Source organism: Malaclemys terrapin, chromosome 4, assembly GCF_027887155.1.
Source record: "Malaclemys terrapin pileata isolate rMalTer1 chromosome 4, rMalTer1.hap1, whole genome shotgun sequence".
Lineage (NCBI taxonomy): Eukaryota > Metazoa > Chordata > Testudines > Emydidae > Malaclemys > Malaclemys terrapin.
Genome location: NC_071508.1, coordinates 41662768 through 41684446, shown reverse-complemented (window position 1 = coordinate 41684446; position 21679 = coordinate 41662768). Strand labels below are relative to the sequence as shown.

Genomic DNA, 21679 nt, shown 5'->3' with positions numbered 1-21679 from the left:
CCCCAAAGAGCCATTTAGCCAATCCCCAAAACAACAGGAAGCAGCAGCCATTCTGGGGGGAAGCTGCCCCAGGTTCCCACACCCCCACTTATTCTTAGCAACTTGCCCCCCCCCCCACCACACACAGCATTAGTAAAAGCTGGGAGTAGAAACCAGGTCTCCTGAATCCCAGTCACATGTGCACTAGCCACTGGGCCACACTGCCTCCAATGCACTCAAGAGGAGTGGCTCCCATTAGGCTGCCTAGAACTTGATGAACTGGGTGTAGCCCAAAGTTTTCAATGTATATCTTGGAGTGCATTTAAAATCTTTCATAAACTTTTAGTAGAAATGGGAAGAAAGCAAGCCATCACCCCAGCTGAGAATTTTTAGAAAGTTTTTATTAGGAGGTATATTTTTGCCAAAATAAATAGTTACACTTTCCTCAGCAAAAAACATTAGAAAACAAGAACAGGAGGGGGGAAAAAAGGCATCAAAATGTTAATGCTGAACATTCAAGTGACTGAGTGCTACTTAGTGACACTGCTGTGTAAATAAATCAATTGCTTATGGTCTAATCACTGCTCTGACTTCCTGCAGTACTCTACATACTCTGCACTAGCACACCTCATCAGCAGGAGAGCTCTCAGGAGGAGCTGGCATACAGAGCTCTCATCTATACACTGCAAGTGAAACACTGAAACAGAAAAAGTTTTATTTCTAGACCTGTACTTGGCATCTGCGGTTCCCTGCACTTTGTGGAAGGCCTGAGTGTATCAGTTCAGGGTGAGGGTGCTAATGAATTAGAGACTGTTTTACTGTAGTGGAGCCCTGCACAGAGGGTGTGTGTGTGTGTGAGATAGATTTCTCGTTTCCCTCCCTGATATGAAGCATGTTGAGAAACAACTCTCTGCAGCCGCATTCAGAAAGGCAGATTCCAAAGGGAGAGTGGAAAGGGGGAGGTAGGGAGTGTGAAGGGGAGCGCGACAAGGAAAGGAATGGCTGGCAACACGGTGTAAAGAAGGCATGCGGTGGAGTCCAGCACAGTGCTGAACTGGCAGATACATGTGACTGACCAAGCTAGTCCATTGTTTCCTTATCTCCTCCTAAATCAAATGCCAGCTCTTGCCTGAGAAAAATGTATTTATGCACTCTGAATGGCGAGCTCATGGGACGCGTGCAAGCTCAACATAGCATTGACTAGAGAGGACTGCGCAAGGCAGACAGCAGGAACCTTGTCCACACACCCCTGTGAACACAAGAGCCCTTTCTCCCATGGGAAGTGCTGGAAGTCTCATCACTGAAGTCCTAGAAAACCAGACAGAAGCAGGAAGACTCTTTATTGTAGTCTGGTAACAGCCCTGCATTGGCAGAGGGATGACCTAGGTGACTGGAGAGCGCTAAGTTTCTCTGGCCCCCTATGATCTTCCAGAAGGGAGCAATCCCTAGGACCACTGAGTATCAGAGAAGAGTTGGGAATCCTCTCCCCTTTAACAGCCACTTGCAATAATATTAGCATTGAGGCAGACACCACAAAAACGCAGCATACCATACATTCATTGTGGCTTACAGAGCAGGTTCAGAAGACATGCAGTGTTGTGCATAACATAAAATAACTATACAGCACAACATAATTTAGTCATTGGTTATATACACCAGTTCATTACGTGCCTCATTACAAGCAGCAAGTGGTATTTACATAAGTATATTTATTTTCTTGTGCACGTGGGCTAAGGTGCTATATTAATAAGCTTGACATTACAGAAAGCAAAAAGGACCCTCAAAGACACACAACCTTGGTGTGAAAGTGGTGGAAGCTACGTGGCTCAAGACATTAGACAAAGCACTAGCAATCTGCTGTAGGGAAGTACCCTGCATGGGATCCCAGGTGATTGGCTCAATGTAATAAGGGTTCTCTCTCACTTCTTAAAGCCACACGCTGACTAGAACCAGCAGCACCACATTCAAGGGCTTTGAACTATTGCGTGATGCACATCAAAGTTGGTTTCTCTCAAGCCAAGTTTTCAAAGTGTCCTCTTGTGTTGGGCACTTCAGATTTTGGGCTGATCAATGTTTGTCTAACCAAAGAATGAGTTACAGCTGGCAAGGAATGTTAGAGATAACAAGAAGGGGCTCTTCAAATATGTCAGTCATACAAGAAAGATCAGGGATGGTGTGGGTCAGCTGTTCACTGGACAAGGTCAGCTGGTATCAGAAGAGGATAGTTAGGCAGAGCTGCTCCTACTTTGCATCAGTCTTCTCACAAAAAATAATGTGACCGGACGACTAGCCAAGTTACCATAGACAATAAAGGGGAAGGGATGCAGATCGGGATAAGTAAAGAACACGTCTGAGATCTTCTGATCAATTTGAATTAATTCAAATCAATGGGGCCTGATGCTGTTCACCTGAGGGTACTGAAGGAATTAGCTGAAGAAATCTCAGATCCAGTGGCAATAATATTTACAAACTCATGGATGACAGAAGAGGTCCTGGAAGACTGGAGAAGGGCTAATGTAGTGCCCATCTTTAAAAAGGGGGGGAAAGGAGGAGCCGGGGAACTATAGACCAGTCAGCCTGACTTCGATACCTGGGAAGCTACTAGAGCAATGTATAAAACATTCAATTTGCAAATACCTGGAGGATGAAGGGGTAATAACTAGCAGCCAGCATGGATATAACAAGAACAAATCATGCCAAACCAGCTTGATTTCCTTCTCTGACAGGGTAACTGGTTTTAGGGGGAATGCGATGGACATAATATACCTGGACTTCAACAAGGCTTTTGACAGTCCCACGTGACATTCTGATAGGTAAGCCGGAGAAATGTGGGCTCAGTGGAATTACTATAAGTGGATACATAATTGGTTAAACAATTGCAAACAAAGAGTAATGATTAATGGAATGATACAGGGCACAACACGGGGGAGGGGGGATTGCCCACACTTTGGAGGATAGAGCTAAAATTCAGAGGGATTTTGATAAATTGGAGAACTGGGCTATGGACAACAAAATGAAATTAAACAAAGACAAATGTAAGGTGCTATGCTTAGGGAAGAAAAAACAAATTCACAAATACAGAATGGGGAAAAACTGGCTAGATTGGACTATTGCAGAGACAAATACCAGGCCCATTTCATCAACTGAGCAGGCACTTGCGCTATGCAGGTAGTGTCACTTGAAGGTTGGCAAGGGGACACTCTAAATCACACAAGCTTGTTTCCAGACCAGTGTTTTGTGGGAACAGACAGGTCCACCACCACCAGGGACGCTCCACCCTCAGAGTCCTGCTTGCAGATGGCAATCACAAAATGAATGCTGTAGTTACCCGGTGAGCTCCTGGCTGCTTTCTGCCAGAAGGTCTCTATGGTGCACGTCATTATAGACATTATAGCAATGCTCCTTTTGGTAGAGGCAGACACTCCCACCCACACCAAGCGTATCACACAGGCCATGGCTGCTAGCAAGCAGCATGCAACCTCACCTTCAGGAAGAGACACACCTTTTCTCATCAGGTCCAGGACACGGGTGCTCTCCCGGACTTTCTAGCTGTTAGTTATTTATCACGTGCCAATCATCAGAGTTTCTGGGTGCATCTCCTTTGCTTTACGAAGTGGCATTTGAGAACCTTGTATGAGTCACTATTCTATGTATACAGTATATAGCTGAACTTTAGGCACCCCGCGTCCCTACTCCCAAAAGAGGCCACATGCAATTGCTTTGGCCTATTGCAGATTGTTTGTGCTAGCAGAGGTAGAAAGAAGCCCCACACAGCCAGAGGCATTGCAAGGAGAGGAACCTTGAAGATGGTTGTGTGTCACAGACACAGTCACAGTGTTAGGATTTTGGCTTTTTCAGTACATACAATCCCCACTGGAAGCCATCTCTCCCCTCCCACTGAGAAGTGAGTCAAGCAACAGGTGGGACTAGACACCCATCCTCTCACAGAGAACATGCCAAAGAAACAGCTTTGCTAGAAGCATATGTGCAATGGAATGCTACTGGGTTACCTTGGGACACTGCATGTTTCAAGGCAGCACTCTTCCAAACACTGGGCAGAGTTCAGCTCTGGTATAACCCCACTGACTCATCTTTTAAATGACAAAATAAAGATACAGCGGCCTGCACACGGATTTGGCACGTCTTGCTTCACCTCCCCAACTTCCTTGTTCCTCTTGCTCACACTATACTGTCACCTTCAGGGCAGCACCACCTTCGGTCAGAATGGGGGGCACACAGCTCCCGCTTGGCTTGCTGACACAGAGGCATCTCTGGGACCGGCAATCTGCATCATCCAACGTCAGCTCCTTCACTAAGTTCCAAACTCACCACAAGCATACACAGGTGCAACGTCACTGGCTACGACGGAATTCCGTCCGTTTGCGCCAGCGGGGAATTTGGTTTCAGGGTTCTCCGGCTCCATGATCCCGTGGAGCTGGAACCCATTCCCCCTCCAGATAACCACCTCCTGGGCACCTGCTGTGACATTCCACCATAAGCCACTTGGACACAACATGCACTGTGCAGTCTTCACCTTCGGCCTTCCTACAAGCCCTTCGCATTCCTTCCCCAACGGCAGCCATCGGGCCAATCCAGGGAAGGAAGGCTGAATTTTGCAAAGCCACCTAAGGCTAGTTCAATTAAAATGAATGGGAATCAGGCACCTAAATCCTGAAAAATCTCAGCTGAACATCTCATGTCTCCCCCTCCCAAAAATAAAATAAAATTCCAAGCCAGTTTTATCAGTACAGATCTCAGGCCTCCGCAGCCCAATGGAGACAAAGATCCCTAAAGGAGAGAGGCAAGAGAAACCAAGAAGAGATGAAGGAAGCTTAGAGCAACAAGTTCCAGTTCTCTCCTGTGACTCTACAGTCCCAATGCCAATGAAATCTACATTAACAGCAGCAGGGTCAGAGCTGGCTTTGAGTGAGGACAGAGGTCAAAATTTGGCTCCAGTGAAGGAGAGTTGAGGGGCGGGTTTGGGCCCATACGATAGCTGCTTTGGCACTATGGGCTGCTTTACCTTTTGGTAGCACAAACAGTGAAGAGCCACAGGGTGCTGGATTGTTTAAAACAAACAAAAAAAAAAAACAAAGCCACAAATGTGTAGATCTAAAACCGGAGACAATTAAAACAAGCGCCAGAGCATGGGCTACATCCTGATCTAGGCTACATCCTTCAGGTATGTCTCCTGGAGGAGCCCATTGGAACCGTTACAGCACAGCCAGGGACTGCCACCTCCCCCATGCTGGGTGCTGATACACAGCTCTAAGTGGTCATCATCAGCAAACGTGTTGATTTTAATACTGTGCCCCTCCCCTAGTCAGGCAAATAGCAATTGGCTACACTGGATGCCACTGCTTTGTTCATGAGGAAGCTCCCATCACAGGGTTGCAAGATTCAAAGGTGGTAGGTTGCTGAGATGCAGGTCTGACCCCACCCGCCCTCCTCCTCCTGGCTGCGGCGGGGGGCTCAGAAGAGTGGCAGGCTCTCTTGCACACAGTCTGCCTGTGAGTGTCTCATCTGCAGCCCCTCCGGCGGGAAGATGGAGGCCTGCATGTCCACGTTGATGCAGAACAATCCCAGCATGAGCTGGCGCTGATATTCCTCCCACTTCGTCTTAACGTCCATCAGGGAGAGGTTGCTTCGCATCCACTGGGGCAGCGCCTCGCTGTAGGTAGAGGCCAAGGGGATTGGTAGGCTCTGGGTCCTTCGGAGCTCAAAATGGTAGTAAAGCCTGAAAGGCAATGAACATGGATTACAACTTAAATACATGGGGGTAGGGACACGCAGACAGCACAGTACAGTGGCCAGGGCACCGGACAGAGAATTGGGAGACCTAAATTCTATTCCCGATTACGGCACCAACCTGCTTGTGTGACTTTGAGCAAATCACTCCACCTCTGTACTCATCCATTTCTGCTCCCACCCTTTGTCTATCTTGCATATTTAGACTTTAAACTCTTCTGGGTAGGGGCTGACTCTTACTAGGTGTACATACAGCATTGAGCACAATGAAATCCTGATCTCCTTCGGGACCTCTAGGCTTTTCCATACCACAAGGAATATTATTTAGATAAAGTATTATATTCTCACCTCAACCTCAGCCCACATACTGGCCCATGCGGGGCACTGGCCAGCCATAATTCAGACAAGCAATGCTGGAGCTCTCCTCAAGTATCTCAACACTAGAGCTGGCTGGGAATTTTTTGGCAAAACTGTTTTCCGTTGGAAAGTCCAGATTTGTCAAAACGGAAACTTTCCATGGGAGTCAGTTTCGATTAAACTTTTGTTGGGACGGTTTCCTAAGTCCAGGATAGAATTTCTGGATAAAACCAGAGACAGAGAAAGAGCTGTATCCCAGAAGAACCAACAGCTTGGTGTTTTGGGCACTCCACTGGGAGACCCACGTTCAAGTCGCTGCTCTGCCTGATTCCGAGCCAAGACTTGAACCTCGGTTTCCCACATCCAAGATGAGCATCCTCCTCAGCAGGCTGTTATGGGAGGTGGTCGGGGGGTGTCTCTCACAGTCACACGCACCTCGGTTTTGTCCCAATGCAGAATGGGAATTTTTTTTTGAAATCTCCACAGTTTTCATGGGACGAGAAACCGGTTTCCCACCCAGCTGTACTCCATTCTGACCTGGAATACCCTGGCACTGCCCCATGCTACTCCAGGCATAGGCCTCTAAGCAGAAACGGCCACTTGAGTTGAATGATCTTCAGAGGAAGCTTTGAGGCTCCAGAGTCCTCAAGCTGGCGACTGCCACGCAGACGGGCATACCTGCGTCTTCTATGAAATGGAGCTGGGTGGACAAGTGAGTACGGCTTTTATACCACGCCCATTGCTTTGGTACCTGAACGTTTCAATACAGTATCATCCTGGGAGGGAGGAGGGAACTTTACCCCAGGACTAAGCAACCCAACAGACAAGGTCTCTTGATTTGCTCCAAGTCGATTCAGTAAGAGTGACACAGCAGAAGGTGAAATGGGTGTCCCCCCCTCCCACAGGCCGTACCCACCCCTAGATGGCTGCAGAGGGAGGGCTGGGAGGAAAGCAGAAGAACCTGGCTGAGAGATGGCTTCCCAGTTTCTTCTTGGCTTCCCTCATGAGATAGGTGCATAGATTACTCGTCTGTTCCTTCATCCACCTAATGTCCTCAGGGACATCCGGCAGCCATTCCAACAACCTGAACAGGAGAGGAGGGACAGAAAGAGAACAATTAGCCGAGAGGCCACTTCTTCAGACATGAGAGCTGGAAAACATCTTGCAGACCCTCTAGTCCTAGCCCAGCAGGGCCAATGCACGACCATTTTCCAAAGCTTCATATCAAATGACTTGAATGATGGCGCTTCCACCACTTCATTGATGAAGCACACCCTAGTTTTGCCTGGAGCAGCAAGATATAAATGGATTTCACCCCTGAGGCATGACAGTCAGCAGCTCCTATATGTTGCCATCTCATGCAACTTTAGTTCATGAACTCCATGGAGGAGGTAACTAAGAGATGAAAGGCCACTTCACATTCAATATTCTATTCCCTATTCAATCCCTGAATTCCCTACACTTTTAAGCCTTCTTAAAGGTTTGGAAAGTGGTTTTCCTCTGCCTCTATTGCCTTCTTCCAGCCAGAAACACTGTTTTCATACTGTGGGTCAGTGCTTTACACCAATACCAACAAACCACTGAGACTTGTTGCTCTCCCCTTCCCCCTAGGGTGGCAAAATGGGGTCAAAATTCAAATCCAAAATTATCCTCCTCTCCCTCCCTTCCCCAATCAGACCACAATGGCATGTTAAACCTTCTAGGACTCATCCCACCCCCACATGAACAATCAGGAGGGATGGGACTATGCTAACGCCACCCCTCTCTACCCTAGTTTCGCTCTTGTATCCTTCCACTCCCATATTAGCTGCTCTAGGGAAGTTTACTACAACTCTCAGAGCAAGTTTCCAAACGCAACTAGCTCTCTTCAACCTAGTGAGTCAGACGGGCTGTGGCTGAAGTCCCAACACAGTGACTGATAGGAATTGAAGTCGTCTCTGTCCTGGGCAGCTGTTGTACACAGGAGGGCTGGATTAGATCCTAGCCCTGCCCTATATCCATGCCCGACTGGCCACATCACATGTTACACAGTGCTACCAAGCAAACAGGTGGGAGGTTTACCTGACCGTGAAGGAGACAGCTGATTCCACAGGCAGCGTGTACGGGATCATCATGGCAGAGGCCAAGCGCACAGGCAACAAGTTGGTGATGCCAACTAATAGGCCCCTTCTCTCAGTGCAAGCTTCCAAAAGGGCTGAGGACAGAACAACACGGGTCAGACCAGCCACCTGGCAAATGCAGCGTGATTGTCCACCACCTCCTCCCCAGTGCTACATGAACTTCAAAAATTACCTCACCTCAGGGAAAGTCTCACTCAGAGCATGTGCCGTTCCAAACGAGGAGACAAAGAGTTCAAGCATTTGGCTTCACCTGGCTCATGAGGCGCAAAATCCAGAAACCTCCTTCCCTCCCTCCCACAAAGGGGAGGCGAGTTCCCGCTCCAGCTCACTTAGGCCACATCTATACTACAGGGACTCTCCTGGCAGAGCTAAGTAGCATAGAAGCAACCTACAGTGACAGAAGGGGTTTTTCCCGCAGGGTAGGAACACCACATCCCTGAGTGACAGTTGGTAGGTCAATGGGAGCATTATTCCATCAGCCTAGCTGTGTCTACACTGGGAGTTAGGCTGACGCAGCCACGGTGCCGGAGGGTGTGGAGTTTTCACAACCTGAAGTGCTATAGCTGTGTCAACCTAAAATTTTAGTCTCTATGGTCCCCCAGAAGGTGGTGTGCAAGCATAACCCATTAGGCAGGATGTGTTGCACATGACCTCCCACCCCGCCTCCCCGATGCCCAGTCTATACAGAATCCGAGTCTTTTATGGCTCTCAACTACAGACCCTGGCTTTTTAGCTCAAGGTGTAGAGGTTCCAGGTTTAAGCTGAGAAGGGCTCCGGTTCAATACGCGATACATTAGCTAACATGGTGGTCAACAAGCAACATTCACATCCCAACAGGCCAATGAGCTATGCTGGTCAGCTTAGAGAGGAGAGAGTTTTTCACTGGAGCAGCTAGAAGTCTGGACTGTCCCCCTAGGGACCATACCTTGGTTCAGTCTGGGTGGCAGGTGTTCAAAGATGTGATCTTCGACAGCAGCCAGGGCAGCGTTCTCCCTCAGCTGGTCTTCAGCTCCCATCTCCTCCTCCTCCTCCTCTGGGTCCCTCTCCCCTGAAGAGTTCTCAACGGCAAGGAGAGGGCGCGAGGGCCGTGGGCGGTGAAGGAGACCTGGGGAGGGAAGGTGAGTGGTGGGACTGTGGCAATTTAGCCAGTTGTTTTGCTTGTCGATTGGTTGAAGTGCTAGATTTCACCTCATCTGATACCAAGAGGGGGTGGATTAACATTACAGCCATGAAATAGGCCTTCTATCTCCAACCGCGGGCAGCCATTTTGGCTACCTGTGTTATGATGCATAGCAAGATATATTAGATACCTGCTCACCTAGGGTGCGACATGAAGCTGGAGTGCTTTTCTCAGCCAGATAAACCAACGCCTCCCAGTACACTCTGGAAATACCGTAGGTTATTGCTCTCACCTTTTTTATTGCTATATACTCGAACCATAGGCAGAATCCAAACCCATACAGGTGCATCAGACCCATGCTTAATCCAAACCTCTCCGATTTACTATATGGCACAGATCCAGCCCACCCTGCAAGACTATACCTACTTGTAACTTCACCATTGGCAGACCTTGCCTACATGAAGGTCATTTGCACCAGTGTAACCACACTTCACTGGTGCAGGCCTCCCATACTGAGGCACTGTGCTGGCAGAAAGCACAGCTTCTCCCCAGAGCTAGGGTGACCAGATGTCCCAATTTTACAAAGACAGTCCCGATTTTTGGGGCTTTTTCTTATATAGGCACCTATTACCCGCCATCCCCTGTCCCGATTTTTCACACTTTCTGTCTGGTCACCCTACCCAGAGCAGCGTCATCCAGTAACATAACAGAGACACTGCCTTTGTTTCCTTAACGTCCACGGGTGGGGGGCTAAGCATACAGGACAAAATGAATGAGTAAGCTTGATCTGCTATAGGCTGGCCGCAAGGTGGCACCACAGGCACATGCAGCGTGCCATGAAAACAGTGTTAACACAGGATGCCAGTAAAGTTGGAGCAGAACTTCATTGCAGTTACACTAGGAATCAATTTGGCCTTGAGTTTTCCTGTATATCCCTCCCCAGCACCAACAACTTACAGTTAAACCCCATGGCCCAGAACATAAGGGGTTAACCAAGTCAGACAGTGTCCCTTTAACATAAGCAAAATGCAGTCACTGCAAGGAGGTAGCTTGGTGCCTTACCATTCTTCTTCAGGAAGTGCAGCGCATCCCGGTAGCCCTGCTTGCACATGTCCCGGAGCACCTGCACAGAGACACAGAGTGGGTCACTGGGGAGTTGGAGCGCAAGGTTGTTTGGTTAGGTGGAGTGTGGTGCAGATCTCAGCCCTGGGCTGGGATTTCTAAAGGAAATGCAAGAATTCTATCCCCCTCCTGCCCCACCTGATCAGGAGGTTCATTGCTTATCCTTCCCCTTCCCACAAACTCATCCCTGCCAACCTCTTCATCTGCTCCCCACCCTGGCACTTGAGCAGCAAAGGAGGGAGGGAAGGTTCAGAAACAGTCTTGGGGGCAAGGGGACACCATGTGAAAGGAGGCACCACCTGCATGGCCATTTGCACCTCAAGAGCCAGCTCTCTCTAACCCAAGGTCACAGTGGGCATGTCACATCGATACATAGCCCTAAAAGTATCTCTTGGCCTCCCTGGTAAGCTGCTCTGATTGGTAGGTAAGTTGTGGAATCCTTCACCAACAGAAGCCAGGATGGTCCACTGGATATCTGCCCTTATAAAGCCCTCCAGAGAACGGGAGGGGGGTGGGCAGCGCATGTGAATCAGAGAGAGAGAGAGAGAGAGAGCGCTCACACTGTCCAAGCTATCCATGGCGCTTGTACCAAACAAGCACATTCAAAAATGACAGTGCCTAGCACCTGGTTGACGGGCAGTCACTCTGAGTCACCAATGCTTAAAGATGATGCTTATGCCTGAAGGTTCCAGACTGGCTTTTAAAATGCAGGGGCGGATTGGTCCTGAGTGCATGTGCGTCCTTCTTCAGAAGTGGTACCCATTTCTTGCATGGTGCCAATTAAATCAAAAGCCATCCGCAGGAGGATATTTTCAGGGTTTCCACCAGCGCCTGGATTCAGGATTTCCCAGGGGGAAGAACACTAGTGTAGCTTGTTTAAATGGCTATGGGATGGACTCTGGGGGTTTAAATGTCAATGCAAACATAGGATCCAGAGCTCCACCCACCAAACCGCGGTGCACAGTCAGCATTCTGCTGCCCCAACAGGGCGCTCACCTGAGGCTCTGGGGGGAACAAGGCTTTCGAGAGGCGGTAGAGGTTGCGAAGGTTGAACTGGATGCTGGTGTTGGTGACTCTCAGCTCGTGAATGTTTGTGGAGCTGTCCCGGGGGCAGATGTCACTCTCGCCTGAGAACGGAGACACCGTGATGGTGTTCTTCAGCTCGTATTGCGGCAAGTTGTCCGAAATCCCTCCATCAACGTACCTCTGGAGGGAAGGAGACATAAATGATGGATAGGGTTTTTTTCCCCCCGCACCTCTCCCTCCGTAAGCCAGTTTCTATCAACGCTCTGCATCCCTATTGCACACACTCACAAGCCAGGAGAGTACTACAAACAGAGTTTTCACTAACGGTGGCTGGACTGACAGCCATGACTTCCCATCTAGGGAGTTCGTGATTCTTTCCAACTGTTTTTTTCTGTGCCTATTCACCGGAGAGAATTTTTAGTCACACAAGAATGTTTGTGGAGACAGGAAAAAGGTCACCCCTTGTGAATACGGATTCAAAAGTATTTGCACCAGAAACCGTAATCAGTGCTCTTTGGGGGCTTGGGAGCCATCCAATCAAGGAGCAGAAATGATACGGTGACACTCAGGTGACCAATCACAGTGCAGGTGGCACTAACCTAAGCTACATTCACCATGACTAGTTTGCAAGGAAGTCTGTACTGTGAGCATTCCTATAAACCACGCATCTAATGATTTTAAAACAAATGAGTTAGTAAATACAGAAGCCTGCTGGTGGATAATTGGGAGATAAAACAAATTAAAGCATAGACTCTTTGCTGCCAATTTGTCTGCTTAGCGGTAAAAGTCACATATGTGCCCATTTTAAAGGAACCCATCGGCTGGCTAGGTTTAGCTTTGGCATAGGAGTGGAATAGGAGGGTTCTCTGGTTTTGCGCACAATAACCATGTTCTTTTAATAGCAACGGTTACTGCTAATTATCCTTGATGGAGAGACAGCTTTGGCATGTTCAGATCTAGCTAACTGGGTCAATTCAAAGCGTCCTTTAGCTTTTGCACAACCATAGACTGAACAAGATGACTCCCATAATGGACCTTTGTGATGGCCCAGAAAGCAGTATCCAGATGCTAAAGGGATATGTTACTGGCTAGGCTGACAGAGCAGTAAGACAGAAGAGACTTCTGCAGAGCAAGAGGCAGGAACCTGTAATCTTTCAGATAAGGCTCCCATTGACTTGCAGAGAACTGCAGGGTCAGCCCCAATGTAAGAGACCCTTCTGTCTGGGCAGGTGACTAACAAAAAGGAATGCCTGGATGACAAATAGCTTGCTAGAGCAGAACCCAAGCAAGACTAAGGAGATACTGGTAGAAAGAGGGAAATGCCCACGCACATAGCTCCATTGAGCAGTCCATTAAAAGGACTGCAAGGCTGAAAGCAGACTAGCATAATAACAAGAAACCGGCAAGACCTTTTGGAAGTCAGCCCAGCCCCATATCAGGACACAAGTTCTGGCTCCCTTTTCAGCCAGGCCCATAACAAGGGTGGATCTTTCGCTGTGCAATGCCGGGGAGGGTTGGATGTTGGGGGTGGGGGAGAGGAGAGGGGAGGCAGGAGAAAACGTTTTACATTTTGTTCTCTCTAGCTGGAAGGGAGACAAGTGGCTTATCTCTGCACAGCTCACATCAGTCCCCCGCTGTCACTGTTATTAACGTCCTTATGTAACAGGCCAGAAAAAATTCCTTCTCCACAGATGGCCTTTCACCTACTTCCACTGGGGAACACACAGCACATGCTGAACTTCTCCAGCAGGCTCCCAGGGCCCTGGCGAACAAGTTCACCTGCATGGTTCCTACTCCTGCCTGGACTGAGTGCTTTTGCCCACCAGGTGATCTCATGGATCGGGACTCTGGGCTGCACAGCATACTCCTCTGAGATAGCCCAGGGTGTTGCTTTCCCCCAGGTTTTTTATTGTTAGGTTTGCAGGGCAATTCTGAGTCAGAGGGCCTAAAAGTAAGAGTTCAAGGAGGCGCTAGATTCCCCAACAGTATTTACAGGCAATGCATGCAATGGCTCCTACGGCAACGCAATTAGCGAATGGGCTGGGTGGTGTTTACTGAGTGGAAGCTGGCATCTCGACACACCAGATATGCGGAACTCGGTGACCGTGCAGGACTCAGCAATAGCAAGGTGGGAGAGAGATAAAAGAGGGAACAGACAAAACTCAGGGGGGAAAACACAGCATGGAATAGCAATAAATGACCCCTGCACAGGGCGCTGCCTGGGGATTAGTGAACCCAGCCTCTACAAGTCACTAGGGAGGGCCCTGCGACTCCACCTGGTATTTCACAAACAGTCCTCCTCTATCCCCAGCCTGAAGCCGGCTGCAGTTGTTGGGTACCATTCCCTATCCTGGCAGCAGCTCATTTGAAGGGTCACCCTGTACAGGCAGAGATGGAGAGACATGCTAACCCCACAATTTCAGGGGGAGGAAAAGGGAAGGCAGAAGGAGAGTAGCTAGAGAAGTCTGCTTTACAATATGAGAGGTTGTTGAATGTTTGACTACCTTGGGTCAGGGACTATCTTTTTGTTCAGTGTTTGTACAGTGCCTAGTACCATAGGGTTCTGGGTCATGACAGTAGTATACTAAGAGTTTAGACCAGTTGTTCTCAACCAGGGGTACACATACCCCTAGGGGTAACACAGAGGTCTTCAAGGAGTACATCACCTCATCTACAGATTTACCAAGTTTTACAACAGGCTGCATAAAAAGCACTAGCTAAGTCAGTACAAACTAAAATGTCATATGACTTGTTTATACTGCTCTATATACAATCACTGAAATGTAAGTACAATATTTATATTCCAATTGATTTATTTTATAATTCTGTGGTAAAAATGAGAGTCAGCAATTGTTCAGTAATAGTGTGCTGTGACACTTTTGTATTTTGTGTCTGATTTTGAAATAAAGTAGTTTTAAATGAGATGAAACGTGGGGGTAGGCAAGACAAACCAGACTCCTGAAAGAGGTAAAGTAGTCTGGAAAGGTTGAGAGCTGCTGTTGTAGACCATGGCACAGCCAGTGGTTTTGTAGCCAGGGTGAAGCAGCAGATGCTTTCCTGCAGGTGGCAGTATAAAGTAACATCTCCAAAAAAGGATGTTTGACTGCTGCAAAGGTGATGGTGCAGTGGGACTCTCATCAAAAGGAACCTATATGCGGGCCTATGCACCCTGCCCTCTGGTTGACTGCTACTGACTGTTCCTAGCTCAGGCTCAGCTGCAGAAGCACCTTTGCCACGGTGCCCATCTCTAGCCAAAACTACTCCTGTGCAAACCCAGCCTTGCTCTACACAGCCTATTATAATCTAGGCCAGGGGTCGGCAACCTTTCAGAACTGGTGGGCCGAGCCTTCATTTATTCACTTTAATTTAAGGTTTTGCGTGCCAGTCATACATTTTAACGTTTTTTAGAAAGTCTCTAAGTCTATATATTATATAACTAAACTATTGTCGTATGTAAAGTAAACAAGGTTTTCAAAATGTTTAAGAAGTGTCATTTAAAATGAAATTAAAATGCTGATCTTACGCCGCCGGCCCGCTCGGCCCACTGCCGGCCTGGGGTTCTGTCCGCCGGCTCCTGCCAGCCAGGGTCCCGGCTGCCGGCCCCGATCAGCCTGCTGCCGGTCTGGGGTCCCAGCCCTGCCCACATAGAGTAAGTACCTACCTTCTCCCTGGTTTTAGCCCATTCTCTTCCTCTCTCTCTGCACTGAGCACAGAGCTGAGGGTGAAGGAGCAGGCTGAGGGTTGGGGTATAGGGTCTGGTCAGGAGCTAGAATGAGGGAGGGGGCTCAGGGTTGGGGCAGGAGGTTTGGGTAGGGTTACCATACGTCCGGATTTTCCCGGACATGTCCGGCTTTTGGGGGCTCAAATCCCCGTCCGAGGGGAAATCCCCAAAAGCCGGGCATGTCCGGGAAAATCAGGAGGGAGGGAGGGCTCGGCCGGGGCCTCTTTGGCCGGGCCGGTGCGGGGCCGGGCCGGGGTCGCGGGGCCGGGGTCGCGGGGCCGGGCGGGGAGCAGGGGGCGCGGTGCCGGGAGCCGGGCCGGGCCGCCGGGGGGTGCGCCGGGCCGCGGAGCCGGTCCGGGGTCGCGCCGGGCCGCGGAGCCGGTCCAGGGTCGCGCCGGGCCGCCGGGCCGGGCCGCGGGGGTGCGCCGGGCCGGGCCGCTGGGGGGTGCGCCGGGCCGGGGGGGGTGCGCCGAGCCGGGAGCCGCGGGGTGCGCTGAGCCGGGGGGCCGGTCCGGGAGCCGGTCCGGGGCTGCGGGGGTGCGCCGAGCCGCGGGGTGCGCTGAGCCGGGGGGCTGGTCCGGGAGCCGGTCCGGGGTCGCCGGGCTGCGGGGGTGCGCCGAGCCGCGGAGCTGCGGGGGTGCGCCGAGCCGCGGGGGTGCGCTGAGCCTGGGGGCCGGTTCGGGAGCCGGTCCGGGGTCGCGGGGCCGGGGGGTGCGCCGGGCTGCGGGGGTGCGCCGAGCCGGGGGGCCGGTTCGGGAGCCGGTCCGGGGTCGCGGGGCCGGGGGGTGCGCCGGGCCGCCAGGGGCCGGCCGGCAGTGCTGGGCGGGCCGGGGGTGGTCGGCCGGGGCCGGCTGGCACCCCAGGGCCCGAGCCGACCCAGGCTGGAGCCGCGGGGGGGCCAGCCTAGGCCGCACCTCCTCCTCCCCCCCCCCTTTACCTGCTTCAGGCTTCCCGCGAATTAAATGTTCGCGGGAAGCAGGGGAGGGGGCGGAGACTTTGGGGAGGGGGCATGGGCGGGGCTGGGGGCGGGGCCGGGGTCCCCTGGAGTGTCCTCCATTTGGAGGCACAAAATATGGTAACCCTAGGTTTGGGTGTGGAGTGCTTACCTGGGCAGCTCCCATTTGGTGTGAGGGATGCAGGTGGGAATGTGTGTGTGTGTGGGGGGTGCATGTGCAAGAGCTTCTGTTTGGTGCTCAGGGTGGGGGTGTGGGGGTGCAAGAGTCAGGGCTGAGGGCATGTGAGGGGGTGCAGGAGTCAGGGCATGAAATGTGGGGGAGCTGGGTATGAGTGGGGAGTGCCGGAGTCACAGCTGGGGTTGTGGGGGGTTCAGGAGTCAGGGCAGAGGGCTGGGAGCATCCCCATGACTCCCGCTCACACCCTCAGCCCCCTGCCCTGAGCGGCTCATGGCAGGGGGCTGGAGAGGATATGCCCTGATTCCACCCTCCTTCCCCAAGGCCCCATCCCTTCTCCGGAGTAGCGAGCACACTGCGGCTGCAGTTCCGACTCTGCTTCTCCCCCTCCCTCTCCAGGGCAATCAGCTGTTCGGCCACAGGCAGGGAGAGGAGAAGGGGCAGGAACCCAGCACACTGGGGGAGGAGGGAGCTTAGCTGCCGGTGGAGGCTGCCCTGCAGCAGCAGCCGGCAGGACCAAGCTGCTGTCCCCTGCCCCCGCAGGAGAGAGCGGGGGGCAGAGAAGAGCAGGCTGGGCCGGGCAGGATTTTTAATGGCAGGCTGCTGCCTGTCAGGGTCCCAGCCACCAGCCCCACCCAGCCCACTGCCGGCCTGGGTTTGGCAGCAGGCTGAGCAGGGCCGGCGGCCGGGACCCTGACAGGCAGCAGCGTACCATTAAAAATCGGCTTGTGTGCCATCTTTGGCACACGTGCCATAGGTTGCCGACCCCTGATCTAGGCTCTGAGTCCTTGAGCGATCCCCTCTCCACCCAGCAGTGACAGCCCTGCTAGGCAGGTTAGCTCTCAGTCCTTAGGAGCAGCCACGATTGGGGCAGGGCCAGGTGTCTCAGTCAAGGGTCCTCTTTTGTGGAGGGGGATCTATCTCTGGCTCCCCTCCAAGGCATGTTACAAGCTACATTTATTTCAGCTGTCCAGGAGTTAGTTCTGGGACCCTTTTCCCTCCTTTTATGTCTCCTCTCCCAAACACCTGCTGCCTCAGCTGATCTCATAGCGGGAGCCTACTGGCCCTGCTCTTGTTTGTGTAGCACACAGATACAGCGCACACCCAGAGAAGACTGGGCTGGTTGCTTCTTTCCATGTTCATTGCTAGGAATTGGAACTGTCATGCCCCTCACTTGGCTCCTGCTGAAATGGAGCCATCAACCAAGGGCACAGGAAGGGGCTGTGTTCTCAAACTCCCCCACTCTCCCTCCCCCCCAATAAAGGGAGACCCATGGAATTCCTTTGGATGCACACAAGGAAAGCAACAGGCCCAACCTAGCAGGGTGAGGAATGTTTAGTGGCTGGTGGCAAGGCCGGCTCTAGGTTTTTTGCCGCCCCAAGCAAAAAAAATTTTGGCTGCCCTCCACCCCAGCCCTGGGCTCCACCCCCCCCCCAACCTCCACCCTCCTGCTGTCCCAACCCTGGGTCACTGGTAACTCGCTCCCACAGCAGGTCATTCAACAGGAATTTTGGATGTGCACAGAACACAGAGAGGATTGGTTCCCATATGGTTACAGAATTGCAGTAAAGTGTAACAATTTTCAGCTTGTGTGATTGGAGGATATCTGGATGCATATTATAAGACTGTCCTACATAAATGAGGAAAAGTTGAGGTGCCTTTATTCTTTTCTTCCACTCTTTCTTGCTATGGGGAATTTGCCAATGCAATATCACTGTCTTCCTTTTAAACAAACAAACCAAACAAAAAGGCAATGGCTGTTGAAAATAGCAATTCCAGTCCTAATAACCACTGGGAAGCATTTCTTGCTCAATTTTATTCTACTTTTTCTACAGCAAGTTACAGTGGATCAGTATATTTGATTTGGGAGAAATGAAGTAACAGCTGCCCAAATTGAGCTTGAGCACTCCTGAATTTTGAAGATGTTCAACGGACAGCAGGTGCTAGATTCCCTTTCTGAATATTAGCTAAATCTGGAAAGGAAAAGTCAATTTCTGCTTCCATGGCTCAGAAGTGGAAATCCTCCTACGTGCCTGGTACTGTATCTAAAGCTGCCCAGGTCCTCTAGCAGAGCCTCCCCTCCCTTACTTTTCATTTTAAATTCTAGTGGGATCCACATACCTCCCTTGCTAGGCTTCAGATAGAGAGGTGCACTGTCCCTTTAGTCCACCCAATTCCTTCTTTGGGGGCTGCAAGGTGAGGTCACACCAGTATCCCTAATCCAGTCTGGGGAAGTCTTCTGAAGGCTTTGCCCCAGATATCCCCTTCTACTCCTTGGGCTGGGCACACTTGTCCCCCACTCACAGTGCCACCCCGTTCTAGCAGCCAGCTCTCCATTCACAGCAAGCTGCAGCATGTCTCAGCTACCTCACTCCCTCCCCCTCCCTTTCCTGATGATAGCTGCCAAGGGATTGCTGGGAAATGTAGTTCTTTCCCTGCTCCAGGGCTGGCTCTATAGGTAGGGAGCTAGGCAAGGAACTACAGCTCCCAGGGTCCCATAGGTTCTCCGCTTCTGCAGCGTTGAGAGAGGGGAGAAGTGAGTTTAAAAAAAAAAAAAAAAAAAAGGATGGCCAGAATGCCGCCCCCTGCAAATGTGCTGCCCCAAGCACCTGCTTGTTTTGCTGGTGCCTAGAGCTGGCCCTGGCTGGTGGTCTCCTCCATAGCAAAACCAGGAACTTTTACTGGGAGAACTGGGGCCGAAGGGAGTAAGGAAAGGAACTACTCTGAAGCCTGGTCATAGAGAACACCCTGAAATATTCCACTTGGTGACGTGGCCCTTCCTTGTCACAGGGCTCTGCTCCCCTTTACAGCTCCCGTGGAGCCTGTGGCTACAAGGCCCAGACTGTGCTTGACATTACAAATAGGGGCCATGTTGGGTGGGTTTAGTACTGTCAGATATTTAGCAATTTTACAGAAAGTGGCTTTTGTTGGTTTAAGAATAGCCAAGAAATGCCTTTGCTGTCTCAGTCCCCTCTGCTACAGGCACTAGGGCCGGAAGAGCTGCTCATTGAAGCACAAACTTTACCCTCCTCGTGTACCTCCCCCTGAATATTTTACCTGCTGCACCATCATGGGACTGCTCTGGTGCCAGCAGGATACTGGCACTGACAAGTGGTTAAAGCACCACAAGCGCAGGCTTGGGACAGTGTTGCTTTATGATAGAAGGAGGAAGAGTCCATAGAGTGCTGAATCACACAAGAAACAGTCTGAGGGGCCTAACAGGATAGGAACACTATGAGGGACTTATGGGAGATGCGCACATGGCCTATATGTTGTTATCCCTCGCAGGCTGTAAGGGAAGTCCCTGGGCTATATCTGTCTGAGTAACTACTGGGGTAGTTCTGTGAGATTGGATGGGGGGGGGGGGAGGAAGAACAGATAGGGCTGTGCAGTTTGATGACCTGATTTTGTACTGAGTTGTCAGGGTGGGCTTTGGAGCAGTGTAACGTGTATGAGCATCTATAGCCCTTTTCTCATATTCTCACGCACTCTTTGCCAGGGTGGCAAGGTGGTGTGTGGCAAATGGTGACCATGCCCTTGCTGTATTCTCCACCTTTCACCAGCAGCATGCTGGGTGCCATGAAATCCAGATGCTAAGTATATTCCCCTCATGCACACTAGTGAGTTAACTCTCCAACTCCAAAGGCTACCCAGGGGAGCCACAACTATATTGGAGGAAGGGGGTGTGGGAGTTTACTGCTTCATCCCATCTGTCCCTCCACATAACATTTCATGGGGTCAAGGTCTGTTATGTTCTTGATACATCAGCAAAACCAAGTGGCAAAAAGACAAAACATCTTTAACTTCCAAGAACACAGCTCATCCAGAACATTAGAGGGGAAAAAAGCCTTGAGTATTTAATGTGGTTTTGGAATGAAGGGTTTTGGCAGAGATACGCCACCACAGAATGGCACAATCAGCAAGTTCTCATGCAGCACTGACCAGACCCAGCGTCAGCCCCCTCCGACATTCACACTCCCAAGGGGTCAGCTTAGACACAGGCTACCACTTCAATCACTTTTCTGAAAGGGCAGCAATTGCTTGTATTAGCCTAGTGCCCCCTTTCTCCTCACTGCCCGCACTGCTTGCGTAACAAAGAGGGAGACATCGATGCTGTATGAGAGGGAGGCTGGGCTTGTAATTGAGGCACTGGCTGGGTACTCAGGAGAGTTGGGGGGGGGTCAAGTCCCTGCTTTGACACAGACTGCCTGTATGACCTTGGGCAAGTCACTTCAACTCTCTCTAGCCTCAGTTTCCCATCTGTAAAGCAAGATAACACTTCTGTGTCTGTTTAGGCTGTAAGTTCTTCAGGGCAGGGACTGTCCTTTGTGTGTAGGAACAGCAAATACTTGGACCTAGAAAGGTGCAAAGCCCAAGGAGGGAGAGAAACTGTCCAGGGTGATCCCCACCAGAGGCAGCTGAAGAAAGCAGCAATGTTTAAGCAGAGGCCCAGGACAAATGTGTTCACTGAAGAGCTCTCAGCCTGTGGAACAGAATCCCTACCAGAAATGGTGGAAAGAAAGCCTCCTAGGTAAGTGATCTAGAACTAGACCCAACAAGGGACTTGAGAAAACCCTGCAGGGGAAAATCCAGCAGAAAAAAGGTTGGTTTAATAGATGACAAAACCTACTGGATTATCTGCAATGTCTATCACTGATAAACTGGGCAGCATGCCTTGGGAATTTGGCAAGCACTGGGGAGCCAGGCCAGCTCTACAAGGAAGCCAAAGCAATAATCTAATAAATCATCATCAGGTGTTGGTAGGGTTAGGTGCCCACCCCAAGCAGACAGGAGAAGTCAGAGCAGCAGCAGCTATTGCCAGGTCTCCAGTATGACACAGCAAATTCAACCATGCGGTTGCCCTTGGCAGGGATGGCGCCAGCCCCCTAGAACAGAAAAATTCCACTACTACACCTCATTGGATGCAGCAAAAAGCTTTAACCACTGTTCTGTTTTTGCAGCTAACACAAGCCAAAGGAAGAGCATTACATGCTGCACTCACAGTTCTGCAATGCAGTTTCCCCACAAGCCTGTCATAGCAGGTCAGCACATTCCACTTCAGATGAACAGCCAGGCCTAATCCTGGCCTGTACGAGATAATTCTGATTCACCTCCCATGCCCTGGGCAGCATTTACATAGCAAGTGGCCCACTTGCACCCCATTTTCCCTTAGGGAATCCCCCCTCTTCCCAGTTCCAACTAACACTCCCCCGTTAGCAAGGAGGGAAGAGAGCCACTCCGGCATTTTAACAGACTCCCCATGGTATAGCACTGACTGAAGTACGATTGTTGTTTTAAGGGCTTCTGTGTCAAAACAACAGCAAGGAGCATCAGATGACAATGTCCCAAGGCAATT

At 50.8% G+C, this 21679-nt stretch overlaps 1 protein-coding gene across 1 annotated transcript in view; it reads right to left on the bottom strand.

Moving 5' to 3' along the window:
* Positions 1-359: 359 nt before the first annotated feature.
* The window catches only part of PNPLA2 (patatin like phospholipase domain containing 2), a 54412-nt gene continuing 33092 nt past the window's right edge, over positions 360-21679 (bottom strand). Inside the window, exons 4-9 of the mRNA XM_054025333.1 lie at positions 11443-11652; positions 10387-10447; positions 9130-9309; positions 8146-8278; positions 7046-7168; positions 360-5716 (exon numbers count right to left, since the gene is read on the bottom strand). Coding sequence (XP_053881308.1) covers positions 5452-5716; positions 7046-7168; positions 8146-8278; positions 9130-9309; positions 10387-10447; positions 11443-11652 — 972 coding nt within the window. The 3' untranslated portion in view covers positions 360-5451. The remainder of the gene's footprint in view (positions 5717-7045; positions 7169-8145; positions 8279-9129; positions 9310-10386; positions 10448-11442; positions 11653-21679) is intronic.